Source organism: Giraffa tippelskirchi, chromosome 11, assembly GCF_054371585.1.
Source record: "Giraffa tippelskirchi isolate mGirTip1 chromosome 11, T2T-mGirTip1v1.2.pri, whole genome shotgun sequence".
In the NCBI taxonomy this organism is placed as follows: domain Eukaryota; kingdom Metazoa; phylum Chordata; class Mammalia; order Artiodactyla; family Giraffidae; genus Giraffa; species Giraffa tippelskirchi.
Window position 1 is genome coordinate 20,152,976 of NC_137285.1, and position 15,183 is coordinate 20,168,158.

The window sequence follows — 15,183 nt, forward strand, 5'->3', positions numbered from 1 at the left end:
CAGTCGTGTCCGATTCTCTGCGACCCCATGAACCGCAGCACGCCAGGCCTCCCTGTCCATCACCAACTCCCAGAGTCCACCCAAACCCATGTCCATCGAGTCGGTGATGCCCCAACCATCTCATCCTCTGTCGTCCCCTTCTCCTCCTGCCCTCAATCTATCCCAGCATCAGGGTCTTTTCAAATGAGTCAGCTCTTCCCATCAGGTGGCCAAAGTATTGGAGTTTCAGCTTCAACATCAGTCCTTCTAATGAACATTAGGACTGATCTCTTTTAGGATAGACTGGCTGGATCTCCTTGCAGTCCAAGGGACTCTCAAGAGTCCCACAGTCCCACCACAGTTCAAAAGCATCAATTCTTTGGCGCTCAGCTTTCTTTATAGTCCAGCTCTTATATCCATACATGACCACTGGAAAAACCATAGCCTTGACTAGACGGATCTTTGTTGGCAAAGTAAGGTCTCTGCTTTTAAATATGCTGTCTAGGTTGGTCATAACTTTCCTTCCAAGGAGTAAGCGTCTCTTAATTTCATTGCTGCAATCACCATCTGCAGTGATTTTGGAGCCCAGAAAAATAAAGTCAGCCACTCTTTCCACTCTTTCCCCATCTATTTGCCATGAAGTGATGGGACCGGATGCCATGATCTTAGTTTTCTGAATGTTGAGTTTTAAGTCAACTTTTTCACTCTCCTCTTTCACTTTCATCAAGAGGCTTTTTAGTTCTTCTTCACTTTCTGCCATAAGGGTGGTGTCATCTGCATATCTGAGGTTATTGATATTTCTCCCGGCAATCTTGATTCCAGCTTGTGCTTCCTCCAGCCCAGCGTTTCTCATGATGTACTCTGCATATAAGTTAAATAAGCAGGGGGACAATATACAGCCTTGACGTCCTCCTTTTCCTACTTGGAACCAGTCTGTTGTTCCATGTCCAGTTCTAACTGTTGCTTCCTGACCTGCATACAGGTTTCTCAAGAGGCAGGTCAGGTGGTCTGGTATGCCCATCTCTTTCAGAATTTTCCACAGTTTATTGTGATCCACACAGTCAAAGGCTTTGGCATAGTCAATAAAGCAGAAACAGATATTTTTCTGGAACTCTGTTGCTTTTTCGATGATCCAGCGGATGTTGGCAATTTGATCTCTGGTTCCTCTGCCTTTTCTAAAATCAGCTATTATTCTGCCTTAAAAAGGAAGGAAATTCTGACACATACAACATGGATGAAAGTCAAGGGCATTTATGCTCAGTGAAGTAAACCAGTCACAAAAAGACAGATATCGCATGATTACACTTCTGTGAGATACCTGGAGTAGTCAAAATTATAGAGACAGAAAGTAGAATGCCAGTTGCCAGGGGCTGGGGAAGGGAGGAATGGAGAGTTATCATTTAACGGGACAGAGTTTTAGATCTGCAAGATGAGACGAGTTCTGGAGTTCGGCTACACAATGTGAATGTACTAGACCCTGCTGAATTGTATACTGGGTAAGATGGTTAAGATGATAAATATTATGTGCATATTACTACAACAAAACATATATACGACTGTCCTGGTGGTGCAGTGGATAAGAATCCATATGTCAATGCAGGGGACACAGGTTCAATCCCTGGTCTGGGAAGATCCCACCTGCCACGTAGTAACTAAGCCCGCGTGCCACAGCTACTGAGCCCAACCTCTAGGGCCTGCAAGCTGCAACTACTGAGCGGGCATTCCTAGGGCTTGTGCTCTGCAACAAGAGTAGCCCCCATTCAGAGCAACTAGAGAAAGCCCTAGCACAGCACTGAAGACCCAGCACAGTCAAAAATAAATAAATAAAAATAAAACATATATATAATATTGGAGAAGGAAATGGCAACCCACTCCAGTATTCTTGCCTGGAAAATCCCTTGGACAGAGGAGCTGGGTGGGCTACAGTCCATGGGGTCACAAAGAGTTGGACATGATTTAGCAACTAAACATCGACAACAACATATATGTATAACATTATATATAAATAAATAAGCTACCAAATTTCAAAGACTTGATATGAAAAAAAGTATGCAAAATATCCTATGGATAATTATTTATTGATTTGGCTGCATCATGCAGTTTGCAGGATCTTGGTTCCCTGACTAGTAGTGAACTCAGACCCTTGGCAGTGAAAGCATGGAGTCCTAAGCACTGGACCGCTTCGGAATTCCTCTACTGATGATTTTTTAAATCGATTACATGTTGAAGGATGATACCTTGGACCTATTGTTTTAAATAAAAATATTAATGAAATTACTTTCACCTTTTTACTTTTTTAAATCCCACCCCTAGAAAAATTATAATCATATCTGTGACTTGCCTACATTTTTTTAGTAAAAGATGTTCACGATTGAAAGAGTAACCAGAATATTGCCTTATATATATATTTTTGAACAGTGCTGTTCTCAGCTTCCCTTCAGAAAATGTCTAAGTAGTCAGTCTTCAGCCTCTCCTAGTGACAAGAGTTGTTTGTCCAGAGCCCAAGAGTTTTTCTCCAGAGGCCTGAGCATATTTTTGTACCCCTACCCCCAGTCCCAGCGCTTCCATATCTGTAATTCATCTCGGCATGTGTTAACTAGTAGTTTCCAAGTGCTGACAGGACGGTTTCCAAATACAAGAGGCAGTGAAGTGCTTTTTCATCTGGAGACTTTCGGGGAGCTGGAGACAAGAGACTGGTGGGTGCTCTGAGCCCAGCGCCCAGTATCAATGGCTGGGACAGCAGTACTGTTCCAGGCAGGGTGGGCTCTTATTTTTGTTTTTCTTTTTTGATGATTTATTTATTTATTTTTGGCTGTGCTGGGTCTTCTGGCTGTGTGGGCTTTTCTCCAGTTGCGGTGAGCAGGGGCTCCTCTCCAGTTGTGGTGCCTGGGCTTCGCACTGTGGTGGCTTCTCTTGTTGCAGAGCACATGCTTCAGTAGTCGCAGGGCACGAGCTCAACAGTTGCAGCTCCCAGGCTCTAAAGCACAGGATCAGCAGTTGTGGCTTAGTTGCTCTGCAGCATGTGGGATCTTCCTGGATCAGGGAAGGAACCTGTGTCTCCTAAATTGGTAGGTGGATTCTTTATCACTGAGCCGACAGGGAAGCCCTCTTTTTTTCTTTTCATAGTTTTTTTTTTTTTAATTATTTTTTGGCTGCCCTGTGTGGCCTGTGGGATCTTTGTTCTGCAACTAGGACTCGAACCCGTGCCCCCAGCCATGGAAGCCGGAGTCTCAACCACTGCACCGCCAGGGAAGTCCCAGGGCCGGCTCTTCTAAGCGGGCATCCCACCTCCCTCATCCCCTATATCTCCAGTTTGCCCCAAGTGGTGCCAGACACACAGTCTAACTTCATGGGGGCACCTCTCCCCAGGACCTCTCTGTCCTGTGTCTGTTCCTCTCCCAGGTGGAAGAAATGCTCTTGTCCCTGTTGCTTTCCCACGGCTTCCTGTGCAAAATAAAAATAACCATGAGAAGCATGCCTGGCATCCACCCAGTTTCTCCACTCGGGGGGGGCTGCTGCTGCGCAGAACACCCGAGCCTCCCTGAGCTCAGCCCTGGGAGCTAGACCCATGCGAGATGCCAATTAATTGGATCTCAGATGGCACCCATGTGGGCTGTCTGATAAAGAGCCCAGCAGGGATGCAGAGAGCCGAGGCACGGCCCTCCCACACTGAGGGTGCCGTGTGCACACAGATGCAACGAGCCCCGAGGAAGCAGCTCCGGGTGTTGGGACACATACCTGGCAGACCTGAGGCCTCCGGGGCATCAGTGAGGCAGACAGGGGAGTTCCCACATCACCCCTGGAGCCCGCTGGGTGACCTCCAGAAATGTCACAGACCAAAAGATGGCTAAGGGTGCCTCACGAAGTTCAACAGTTACCACAGGCCGCAGCAATTCCACTTTGAGGTATATACCTCTCAAAGCACCGAAAACAGGGACTTCCCTGGTGGTCTGGTGGATAAGACTCCACGCTCCCAATGCAGGGGACCTCGGTTCCATCCCTGGTGGGGGAACTAAGATCCCAAATGCCCCAGCTAAAGAAGCCCGAGTGCAGCAACGAAGACACAGGACAGCTACAATTTATTTAAAAGAAAACAAAAAACATCGAAAACGTTATGTCCACATCAAACATATACCAGAACCTTCACAGTGGCACTCTTTACAACAGCTGAAAGTTGGAAACAACCCTGCGTCCCTTAGTGGAGGCATGGATAAAAACAAAATGTGGTCCAAACAGACAAGGGAATATTATTAAGCCACAAAGAGGAAGGATGCACCCCCTCAGCCTGTTTTCCTCCTCTTTTTCAAAAAGGAGATTGGATAACAATAGCTCATAGTGACAATAGTTAGAAACTTTCAGAGTGTGGGCACCTGGTACTATTTTAAGCAGTTTACATGTATTAATGCATTTAATTCTCACAACAATCTGATGACAGAGACAGGATTATCTGCCCCATTTTCACATGGGGCACTTAGGCACACCAAGGTCAAATGACTTGAGCAAGGTCACTCAGCAGGTAAATATCAGGTTAGGAATCACGCCTGGTTAGCATGCCTTGAGCACTAAAGCTTATCACCACTAAGACTGTTCATGTTTCAACAAAGGAAACCCAGGGAAAAGAGGACAGCAGCACCTGGATCAAACATTTCCTTTCTCCTTGGTCCCTACAGTCCTTATACAGTGCGGTACTTGATACTCACAAGAGTTGTAACCTTTGAACTTCAGGTCTCCTCCCTGAAGTCCAGTCCCCTTCATAACAAACATGAGGAGGGGTTTGTGTTGGGACCCAAGGAGTTTACTCAGACTAAACAGATGGGTCTAGGACTTCCCTGGTGGTCCAGTGGTTAAGACTTCAAGCTCCTAATGCAAGGGGCCCAGGTTTGATCCCTTTTCAGGGGACTAGATTAGACATGCTACAACAAAGAGTTTGCCTGCTGTAACTAAAGATTTCAAGTGCCCTAAACTGATGCAGCTCATCAGGGACCAGACCAAATCTTTCTGTCTTTGCTTCCCCAGCACCAGCAGAAGGCCTGGAGTGAAGGTTCTAGATAACTGTTGGTAGGATGAATGATAGCTGGGGTGCTCCAGTGCCATTAAGATCTGGGCGGCCATCCTGGCTTGCTCATTGTTAAACATGTGTCCATGACATGAACCTCAAATCTCTTCCTAGCACACTTAGAATAAAATCCAAACCTAGGTCTCTAAGGAGCTATGCAATCTGATCCCTGCTGGACCCTCTGACTTCATCTTTAACCACCTTTGGCCTTGATCATCTTCTGTGATGCTGGCCTCCTTGGTTTTCCATAAACAGTCATGCCCCAGGGCCTTTGTACCTGCTTTCCCCCCAAGATATTTGCATGGCTTGCTCCATGACTTAACTAGGGCTCAGATGTCACCTCATCAGAGAGGCCCTCCTTGATCACTGTATCTAAAAAAGCTCCCCACCAAATCAACTCTATCATATTTCACCCACCTTTCTTTTCGGTCCTTCCACAACCTGGGTCAGAATCAGGACTGTTATCTGTTTACATATTAATCATCTATCTCTTCTGCACTAGAACATAAGCTTCACGAGGGCTGGGGCTTTGTCTTGTCCAGAGTATATCCCCAGTGCCTAGAAAAGAGTCTGGAAAAGTGAGGAACCTCTAACAGTTTATTAAATGAACCTCTCAGTTTCATCACCTGTAAAGCAGGCTACACAATTTCTCTCGGGCAGAGTGATGGTGGGAATGGCTTCCCCAGTGGCACAGTGGTAAATAACCCACCTGACAATGCAGGAGACACAGGTTTGATCCCTGGTCCAGCAAGATCCCCTGAAGGAGAAAATGGCCACCGAACTCCAGTATTCTTGCCTGGGAAATCCCATGGACAGAGAAGCCTGGTGGGCTACAGTCCACAGAGTTGCAAAAAGTCGGACATGACTGAGCACGCACGCCTGGCATGTGATAGTGTAAATGCACGTGATATGAGACATGGTGCTCGGGGACCATCCTCAGGACCATCACTGGTGATGCTGGTGATGACAATGAGAAGAGCCTTTCCCCTCACCTCCCATGCCAGCCCCTCCTCTTACCTTCATGTTTCTGGAACTCCTCCTCGGAGAAGCTGACGTCCTTGTGGGAGAGGTTGGTCATGAGCTGCTTGTTCTCCTCCTGCAGCTGGGCAATCTGAGAAAGGAGGTCTTGTGCTTCCCCTCGCCACACATCCTCCACCAGCTCCAGCTCCTGCAAGGGCGAGGGGCCGGCGTAGGGTCACTCACTGCCTGCCCAGGGCAACAGCCTCACCCACCCCACCCCCGACCCTCAGGAGCAGCTCAGAGATGCTGGAGCTTTGGGGTTGTTCCCTTCTCCATGAGAACCAGGCATCAGCAGGTGAGCAGTTCAGGCATCACTCACCCACAAGGCAACTTCACAAAAACTAGAAGGCACCCTTCCTCTGGGCAAAGCCTGCACTTACACGCTGTTAGGACCCAGGCAGGTTAGAACTGCCCTAAAAACAACCATGGCACCAGATCTGCACCTTTTAACAACCCAGACAGGAGACAGAGGATGGAGTGGCAGCCCCAGGTTACAGGGGCCTGAACGTAACTGCCCTCTGGGGAGGCCACATCCCTGATCCTCGGACAAACTTTCCATACCAGCAGGACAGACCTCTTTCTGAGAGAGAGAGGGCTGCAAAGATCCCAGGGATGCTCCCTGGCCCCGAAGCTCCTAGTATACCTGAAACAGGCACCTCTTCAAGTAGCCTGAGCAACTAACTTTAGAACTCTGAGGCTCAGCTTCCCTTAGCTGGGGAGCCCTAATATCAAGGCTCACAGTGAGAAAACAAAAACACTAATTTGAAAAGATACATGCACCCGTATGTTTACAGTAACATTATTTACAACAGTCAAGACCTGGAGGCAACCGGAGTGTCCACTGATAGATGAATGGATAAAGACGATGAGGTATATTTACACAATGGAGTATTACTGAGCTGTAAGAAAGAATGAAATCTTGCCATCTATGACATGGATGGACCTAGAGGGTATGATGCTAAGTGGAACGAGTTAGACAGAGAAAGACAAATACCATATGATTGCAGTTATTTGCAGAATCTACAAAACAACATAGATACAGAGAACAAACAGGTGGTTGCCAGAAGGGAGGGGGCTGGAGAGGGAGTGAAATACGTGAAAAGGGTTAAGAGGTACAAACCTCCAGTTACAAAATAAATAAGCCACAGGGATGTAATATATAGCATAAGGAGTACAGTCAATAGTACTGTAATAATTTTGTATGGGGACAGATGGTTACTAGACTTATCATGGAGATCGTTTCATAATGTATGTAAATGTCAAATCACTACACAGCACACTTGAAACTAATATATAATATTGTGTGTCAACTATATTTCAGTAAAAAAAATAAATAAAGGCCCACCGGTTGAATGTGAGGATAAACAAGATGCCTATTAAATTATTTTGTGGATGGCTGAAATCGGAGAAATGCGGTGATCAGAGAAACAGATAATAACAAGTATTGGCAAGGATGTGAAGAAATTGGAACCCTCCTGCATCACTGGTAAGAATGTAAAATGGTGCAACCACTGTGAAAAACAGTCTGGCAGTTCCTCAATAAGTTAAACATAGTTACCATATGACCCATCCGTTCCACTTGTAGGGTCTGAGAAATGAAAACGTGTCCACACAAAAACATGTACATGAACCTTCACAGCAGCATTATTCATAATTGCCAAAAGGCAGAAACAACTCAAACATCCATCAGTTAATTAGCAGGTACATAAAATGTGGTGTATCCACACAATGGAATGTAATTCAGACAAAAAGGAATGAAGCACTGACACAGGCTACAACTTGGATGAACCTTGAAAATATGATGCTGAGCGAAAGCAGCCAAATGCAAATGGTCACTCAGTGTGTAACTCCATTGATGGGAAACGTCCATGATAGGTAAACCCACAGACACAGAAAGTACATTGGCAGCTTGGCAGGGGCAGAAGGGTTGGTGGGGAATAAGGAATGACTGTTAATGGGCCTGGGTTTTCTTTCTGGAGTAATGAAAATGTTCTAAAACTGGGTGAAGTAATGGTTGCACAAATCTGGGAAAAAACTAAAAAAACATTGAATTATATGCTCTGAATGGGTGAACTGTATGGTATGTGAATTATATTCAATAAAGCTGTTGCCAAAAAAAACCCAGGTATTTTGTAAAACCATTAACTGTATAGAATGTTTGCTTAAAGCATGGATATCAGAGCCTGTTGACCTAAGCATGAATTTAATTTCTGCCACTTACTAGCTGATCTTGGACAAGTTATTCAATTTTTGGGTGCCTTGGAAATGAGGAAGATAGTGTAATATCTACTCCACAGGTTGTCATGAGGATTAAATGGTTAATATACGTAGATGTTTGGAATTATGCCCAGTACCCAGAAAGTGCTAAACATATGTCTGCTGATTTTTGGTCCTCCTACAACCCATCCCAAGCCAGCCCAGGTGGCCAGATGTCAGCATCGCCTCCGTTCATCTTTTAAATAAGTTCCTAAATCCCATCGCCTTCATCAGGAAGCCTGCTGAACAGGGGAAATGAGAGGTAATAAGTATTCCTACAGCTGGTTCAAGGTCACCGGGAGAGGTGAAGGGTGGGGCCTAAGGGCAGAAGCAGGGATTGAAAGAGGGAGTGGCCATAGGACCTTCCCACATGCAGGTAAGGACTGGAAGTAGAGTCAGGCTCTTCCTGCCCCAGTCCTCTCTGCTCCCACCTGACAAAGGCTGGGCACAGAGAGGGCGCCAGTGCTATCAGCATATCAATCAAGTGTAACTGGCTGGAGGAGGCAGAACAATGGCCCCCCAGAGATGTCCACAACCTAATCCCCCTGGAACCTGAGAATATGTGACCTTGTGCTGCAAAAGGGACCCTGAGATGGGGAGATGCTCCTGGGTTATCACAGGTGGACCCAATGTAATCACAAGGGCCCTTAAACATGAAAGAGGGAGGCAGGAAGAGCAGAATCAGCGATGAATGATGGGGGGACTTCCCTAGTGATCCAGTGGTTAAGACTCCATGATCCCACTGCAGGGGACATGGGTTCAATACCTGGTCAGAAAACTAAGATCCCACATACAATGTGGTGACAGAAGCAGAGATCAGAGTCAGAGGCCACAAGCCAAGGGATGCAGGTGGCCCCCAGGAGCTGGAAAAGGCCAGGAAATGGATTCTCCCCTAAGGTTGCCAGAAGGAATGAATTTCCTGACACCTGTTTTTAACCCAAGTGAGACTCCTTTCTGACTTTTGACCTCCAGAATTTTATCCGATATTCTTCATATTGATATTATTCATAGTATCATATTATCCAATGTGATAATAAATTTGTTTTTTGAGTCAGTAAGGCTGTGGTAATTAGCTACAGCAGCAATAGATGAATACAGTTCATCTATTATCCCTCAGTTCTTTTTTTTATTCTTCTCTCAGTGAACTGAACTTGATGCTGGGGGAGCTGGTTCTTGCTGCTGAGCTGATCAAGGACAATTTGATCAGCTAAAAAGGCTTTTCCCGGAAGTGGCCCCTGACCGATCATCTCCTTCACCTTTTCTCAGCACTGTTTTCAAATTCCTTATGCTGGCCAATAAGGCCCAGAGTTATCAGATCCCTGTACCTCCTTGAGGGATTCCCAGTTGGCTCAGTGGTAAAGAATTTGCCTGCCAATGCAGGAGGTACAAGAGATGCGGGTTCAATCCCTGGGTCGGGAAGATCCCCTGGAGAAGGAAATGGCAACTCACTCCAGTATTCTTGCCTGGAGAATCACATGGACAGAGGAGCCTGGCTGCTACAGTCCATGGGGTTGCAAAGAGTTGGACACAACTTAGCCACCAAACAACGTCTCCCTGACCTCTTCCACAACTTGCTCAGCTCTCATCATACCAGCCTTCTTTGTATTCCATGCACACACTAACCTCCTACCTCAGGGCCTTTGCACTTGCTACACTTCCTGCCTAGAATGCCCCTCCCCTATATCTCCCTACCAGGGTAGGCTGGTACCCACCCTTCATTCAGATCTCAGCTCAGATGGCACCTTCTCAGGGGAAGTGTTCCTGAATGCTCCATCTATGAGACCCCAATGCTGACCAGTCTCTTTTATATTTCCCCGTTTTATCTTCTTCATGGCACTTATGATAAGCTGAAATTTTTTAAACTGTAAGAAAAACCTATCTCCTCACGCTAGAATCATATCATTCTATTAGAGTAGCCATCAGTCATATGTCTACTGAGCACTTGGAATGCATCTGAAACATGTAGTGAGGGTTAAACACTCACCGAATTTCAAAGACATAGTAGGAAAAAAATAATGCAGAACACCTTATTAATAATTTTTTGGTAACTGTGTGGTGATGGATGTTAATTGACCTTAGGTGGTAATCATTTTACAACACACACATATATCAAAGCATAATGCTGTACACCTAAAACAATGTTATCTGTCAAGCACATCTCAATAAAAAGTATCTTTACATTGATTACATGTTGAAATAACATTTTGGAAAGCCTGGGTTTGGTATGTTATTAAAATTAACTTCATCTGAGGAATTTCCTGGTTGTCCAGTGGTTAGGACTAGGTATTTTCATTGTTCTGGGCCCAGATTCAATCCCTGGTCAGGGAGTTAAGAATCTGCTAGCCACAGGTGAAGTAAAAAATAAACCTTACCTTACCTATGTCTTTGTATCAATGTGACACATCACATTTATTTCTATGGGACAGCACTGCACTAGAAAGTCAAGCCCTTGAAGACAAAGACCTCATCTCTTGTGGTCACCGCTGTGGCCCAGAATAGTGCCTGGTACTTTGTAGGTACTCAATAAATATATCTGTTGAATGAATAAATGAATAATGTATGCTGTTTACATGATATGCATCTGCCACTGCTTTCTTAAGTCTCTTTCTGTGTTTTTCCTGTCTTCCCTGTTATGCACCCTCTGCCTGAGATGAGGACCTGGTCTTCCTTTCCTTTGCATCACCCATGTCACCTGGGAAGGCACTGTGCAAGCTGTGGTCGGTCAATGGGGTTGCAGACTGAGCAACCAGGTAGTACCTGATAAGACAGTGGCCTAGGTCTGAGTGATGAACAGAACTGAGTCTGAGGGTCTTTTGGGAGGAGGAGCTGAAGAGAGGGTGCAGGCTTTACTGGAGCCATATTTGCTTTGTTTTTGTTTTTCTGACTGCAGCATGCAAGATGTGGGATCTTAGTTCCCCAAGCAGGAATCAAACCGGTGTCCCCTGCATTGGGAGCTTGGAGTCGTAACCACTGGATCGCCCGGGAAGTCCCTGGAGTCAGTTGAAAGAGAGAGAAAGAAGAAAGGAAAGAAGGAAGGAAGGGAGGGAGAGAGAAAAGGTGGGAGGCAGGAATGAACAGACAGACAGATAAGATCAAGGACATGCTAAGAAGATTTTTGTGGAAATAACACCTTGAAGATCCTTTGAGGCTAATGAGGGGGTGGAGTGGAGGAGGGAATAAGAGGAGTCTCTCTTGATCTCAAGAATATGAAGTAAAGGGGACTGGAGCTGGGTTGGGAAAAAAAAAGGATTTTGTCCTCCGAATTATAAAAGATCATCCTCAGTGTTTACAAACGAGCCCTGGCTCTGAACACACGGGTGTTTACTTCCTGGCCAATAGCATTCCAGAAGTGACAAGTACAGCTGGCTGGGAATTCCACCTGACTCCAGGCCTAGTGGTCTTCGATGGCTCCCAAGGGTGTCTCCCAGCCCGGCTGCAGCAGAACTTAAAATGCTAAGGATGGGGACACAGGTGCTATGACTTCTTGTGTGACTTGGGCTAAGGCCCTTAGTCCTTATCACGAAGAAGCAGTTTGCATGCGAGCATCTCAAGATGCCTTCCTTTCCCGACCTTTTGGGAGAGATAGAAGGGGTAGGAGTCTGGGTACCTAGAGCGGGGGGAACATTTCCAACATCAGCCTAAGAGAACTCTGTGAAAGCCCCTCCTGACCCCAAAACAAAAGTCAACACTTGGGGAAGCCCTCAAAGTGGGCCAGGTTTTGTCCTGAGCACCGTAATCCTTGGAGATGGATACTATTTTATTATATTTTCCTATTGCATAGCCTATTATTAATATTCTCTATTATTAATATTTCCCTATAGCCTGGAAGCTGAGGCACAGAGAGGCGAGGTGATTTGCCCAGGGTCACACAGCCCATGAGTGAGAGTGCTTTAAACCAGGCTATCTAACTCCTAAGGCCCTGCTCCTGGGAATCTTGACTTTAATTACAGGGCAGGGGACATTTTCAAGCTCCCCGTGAGATCTTGGAAACACTGTCTAAGGTTTGGGAGCTTGAATTTCCTACCTGACCTTAGGACACAGGGACCTCTGAGGAGAAACACAATCAAACCTCCAAAACATGAGCGCTCTGAATCACCCAGGGATCTGCCCTTAACCTTAAGGTTAAGACTGTGAACACAGCCCAGGCCCTCTTCTTGAAAATACACAGACCTCAAAATGCACAGTAGGTTGATGGCTGGCCAGAGAGTTTCAGAGAGGCCAAGGGTATTTTCCTGAGGGCACACAGCGAGTCAGAGTCTGCTCAGACACCCTGAACCTCCAAGGAGAAGCGTTTCCTCTCATTCTCAGTCTCAAGGGTCTGACAGGAGCTTCCCTGGGCTGAGGTTGGGACAGGAAACCACATGTCTCCCACTTCCTTTTCCCCAGCCACCTCATGTGGACTGTGAGGAGTCCCTGATTCATGAGCCGGGAAGGATTCTTGGTCGCAAGCAGAGGCTTAGCCTTAAAGGTGCCCCAAATCATCTTCCTCCAATTCAAAGAGGGCGGGGAAGAGACACTAGAATTACTTCCACGGGGGGCTGAGAGCCTCAGCACTAACTTGGGGCAAATCCCTCCACGCAGATCCTCAGTATCTTCATCTCTAAAATGAAGGGAATTATCCCTACCTCACAGAATAAAGTCAAGGTGGGGAAACCAACTCAGGTTAATAAACTCGAAGGAACTCTGGAGAGTCATTGGCAATTAAGAGCCCAGAGACTGAGGATCAATGAACTCAGTGGCTGGAAGTCCCATCCCCGGGCTCTGAAAAGGTCTGGAATGGGATGAAGAAAGGAGCCCTGGGTAGCACTGAAAGGTGGGGGCGCTTATTTCATTTCTGGAAAAGAATAATATTATCTAAGCACTTTAGATACTATTCCATTTAATTCTTGTAAGGCGGGTCCTATTCCTATCGCCATTTGATACCTGAGGAAATGAAGCCCAGAGAGGTAGACTAACTTACTCAAGGTCACACAGCTATTAAATGGTAAAGGTGGGGTTGGAACTCAGGTCTGACTCCAACCAACTACCCTTAATCCCTACGGGTGGTACATGCCAGGTGCCCAGGTTGTGTAAGCGAGGGCCAGGGGCCTTGCTCCTTCCCTCACCCAGTGGCATCTTCTCTCATGTATTCCCTGTACACATACTATGCACCTACAGAACCCCAGTGCTGAAGGGCCCCCTCGGTCCCAGCGACCCCATTGCTCGGATGGGCAGACTGAGGCTACCGCCCACCTTCTGATGCTTGCGCTCCTTCTCAATGCGGTCCATCCTCTCCAGGCGCAGTCGGTCCAGCTCGAGGCGCAGCTCGTCCAGTTCGGGAGCGACGTGGTGGCGGCTGACGAGCACCTCCAGGATCTCCAGGACACGCACGACCTTGGGCATGAGGCGCGCGATGGCCTCGCAGCCGTGCTGGTCGATGACCCGCTCGAACTCGTGGCCCACGAGCGACGCGATGTCGTACACGTCCATGACCGTCAGCTCCGCCACGTTCTTCTCCAGCGCCGACTCGGCCGCCAGCGCCGACCCCCGGTCCTCCTCCATGACCCCTCCGCCCAGCCTCTCCCCCACCCCGCAAACTAGTGCAACTCCCAAACTTGCTGCTGTCGAGGGCAGCGCCGGGGCCGGGCCCACCTCTCGCCGCCGCCGCCGGCCCGCGCTTAGCTGGCCCTCGGGCGAGGGCGCACCTGGCGGGCGGCGGGCGTCGGCATGGGCGGAGGCGGCGGGCCGGGAGCCGGGGGTTAGCGATCAGGGTGCGGGTCTCGGCGCCCGGCTCGGCCCGGAGCCTGCTCCCCAGTGAGGGGAGGAGGAGGCGGCGGCGGCGGCGAGGAAGGCGCGCGCGTGCGCAGGCCCGCGGCGCCTCCCAAGTTGGGAATTCGAGTTGGGCGCAATGGAGGCGCAGGGTCTGGCTGGAGAGGGGGCTCCGCTGCCCTCTCGCAAGCAGTCCTCGCCCGAGGGCTTGCCCCCACGCCTGGGGCCTGAGAAGGAAGGGCGGCCGCGGCTCCTCCGGGAAACTTTGGCGGCGGCGACGCCGGCTGACTAGCTCCCCCCGCGGGGATGCCGCGCGCCCCGCCCCGATCCCGGCCTGGAGAGGGGCGCGCCCGGCTGCCGCCGCCCGAGGGCGCCCTGGGGTCCCGGCGGGCACCGCACCCCCACCCTCCGACTCTGCAGCCCCCCGCCCTCCACCCGCGGGACCTTCCTTCCCCGCCTCCAGCCGGCGCCCCCCGCGTGTCCGGAGGCGCCACCCCCGCCTCCGGCGCGATCCTGGCTCCTCCTCTCCCAATCCCGCCGCGGAGGGGTCGAGACTAGCCCAGAGGATAAGCGGCGGGGTTGCGGGGGTTGGCGGAGGCGGTGGGGCTGTGGGTCTCAGATCTCTTGAGACCACTCACAGCGTCGGGGGGACACCCGGCGTTGGAGACAAATGGAGGGCTCAGGAGGTGGACTCCGGGATGGGGCCCATCCCGGGGAAGAGTCGAGGACCCACGGCTCGCCTACCCTCCTCACCGACTGGGTCACCGGGCGGACCTGGCGGCGCCGGGCCCTGAGCTTCAGGAGAGGCGCCCAGGAGAGGGACAGGAAGATCGAGGGGTCCTCTGGTCCCTAAGCCTCCGGGCTGCCCCGCTTGCCGGTCAGCCATGTCCGTTAGCGGCTCCTTGTGACACCTACACCACTTCACAGAGGCGGTGAGAACAGGGTTTGAATTTCAGCTTTCTTGTCACAAGCCCCCTGTCTTTTTGACCTGTCTAAATCTTTTAGTCCATCAGACCACCCTTCCTCGTCCAGGTGAGCCTTCCCGGAAGCCACAACCCCATCCTTCACACCCCCTCCTCTGCATCCCCACATCCCACCTCAATACTCCCATAAAACTGCTCTTA

At 48.9% G+C, this 15,183-nt stretch overlaps 1 protein-coding gene across 18 annotated transcripts in view; it reads right to left on the minus strand.

The window, feature by feature from the left end:
* The window catches only part of RILPL1 (Rab interacting lysosomal protein like 1), a 43,066-nt gene extending 28,960 nt beyond the window's left edge, over positions 1 to 14,106 (minus strand). For all 18 annotated transcript variants that reach the window (XM_081540450.1, XM_081540446.1, XM_081540461.1 and 15 more), the window contains exons 1-2: positions 13,544 to 14,106; positions 6,053 to 6,203 (exon numbers count right to left, since the gene is read on the minus strand). In XM_081540450.1, coding sequence (XP_081396576.1) covers positions 6,053 to 6,203; positions 13,544 to 13,852 — 460 coding nt within the window. In that variant the 5' untranslated portion in view covers positions 13,853 to 14,106. The remainder of the gene's footprint in view (positions 1 to 6,052; positions 6,204 to 13,543) is intronic.
* Positions 14,107 to 15,183: the final 1,077 nt, after the last annotated feature.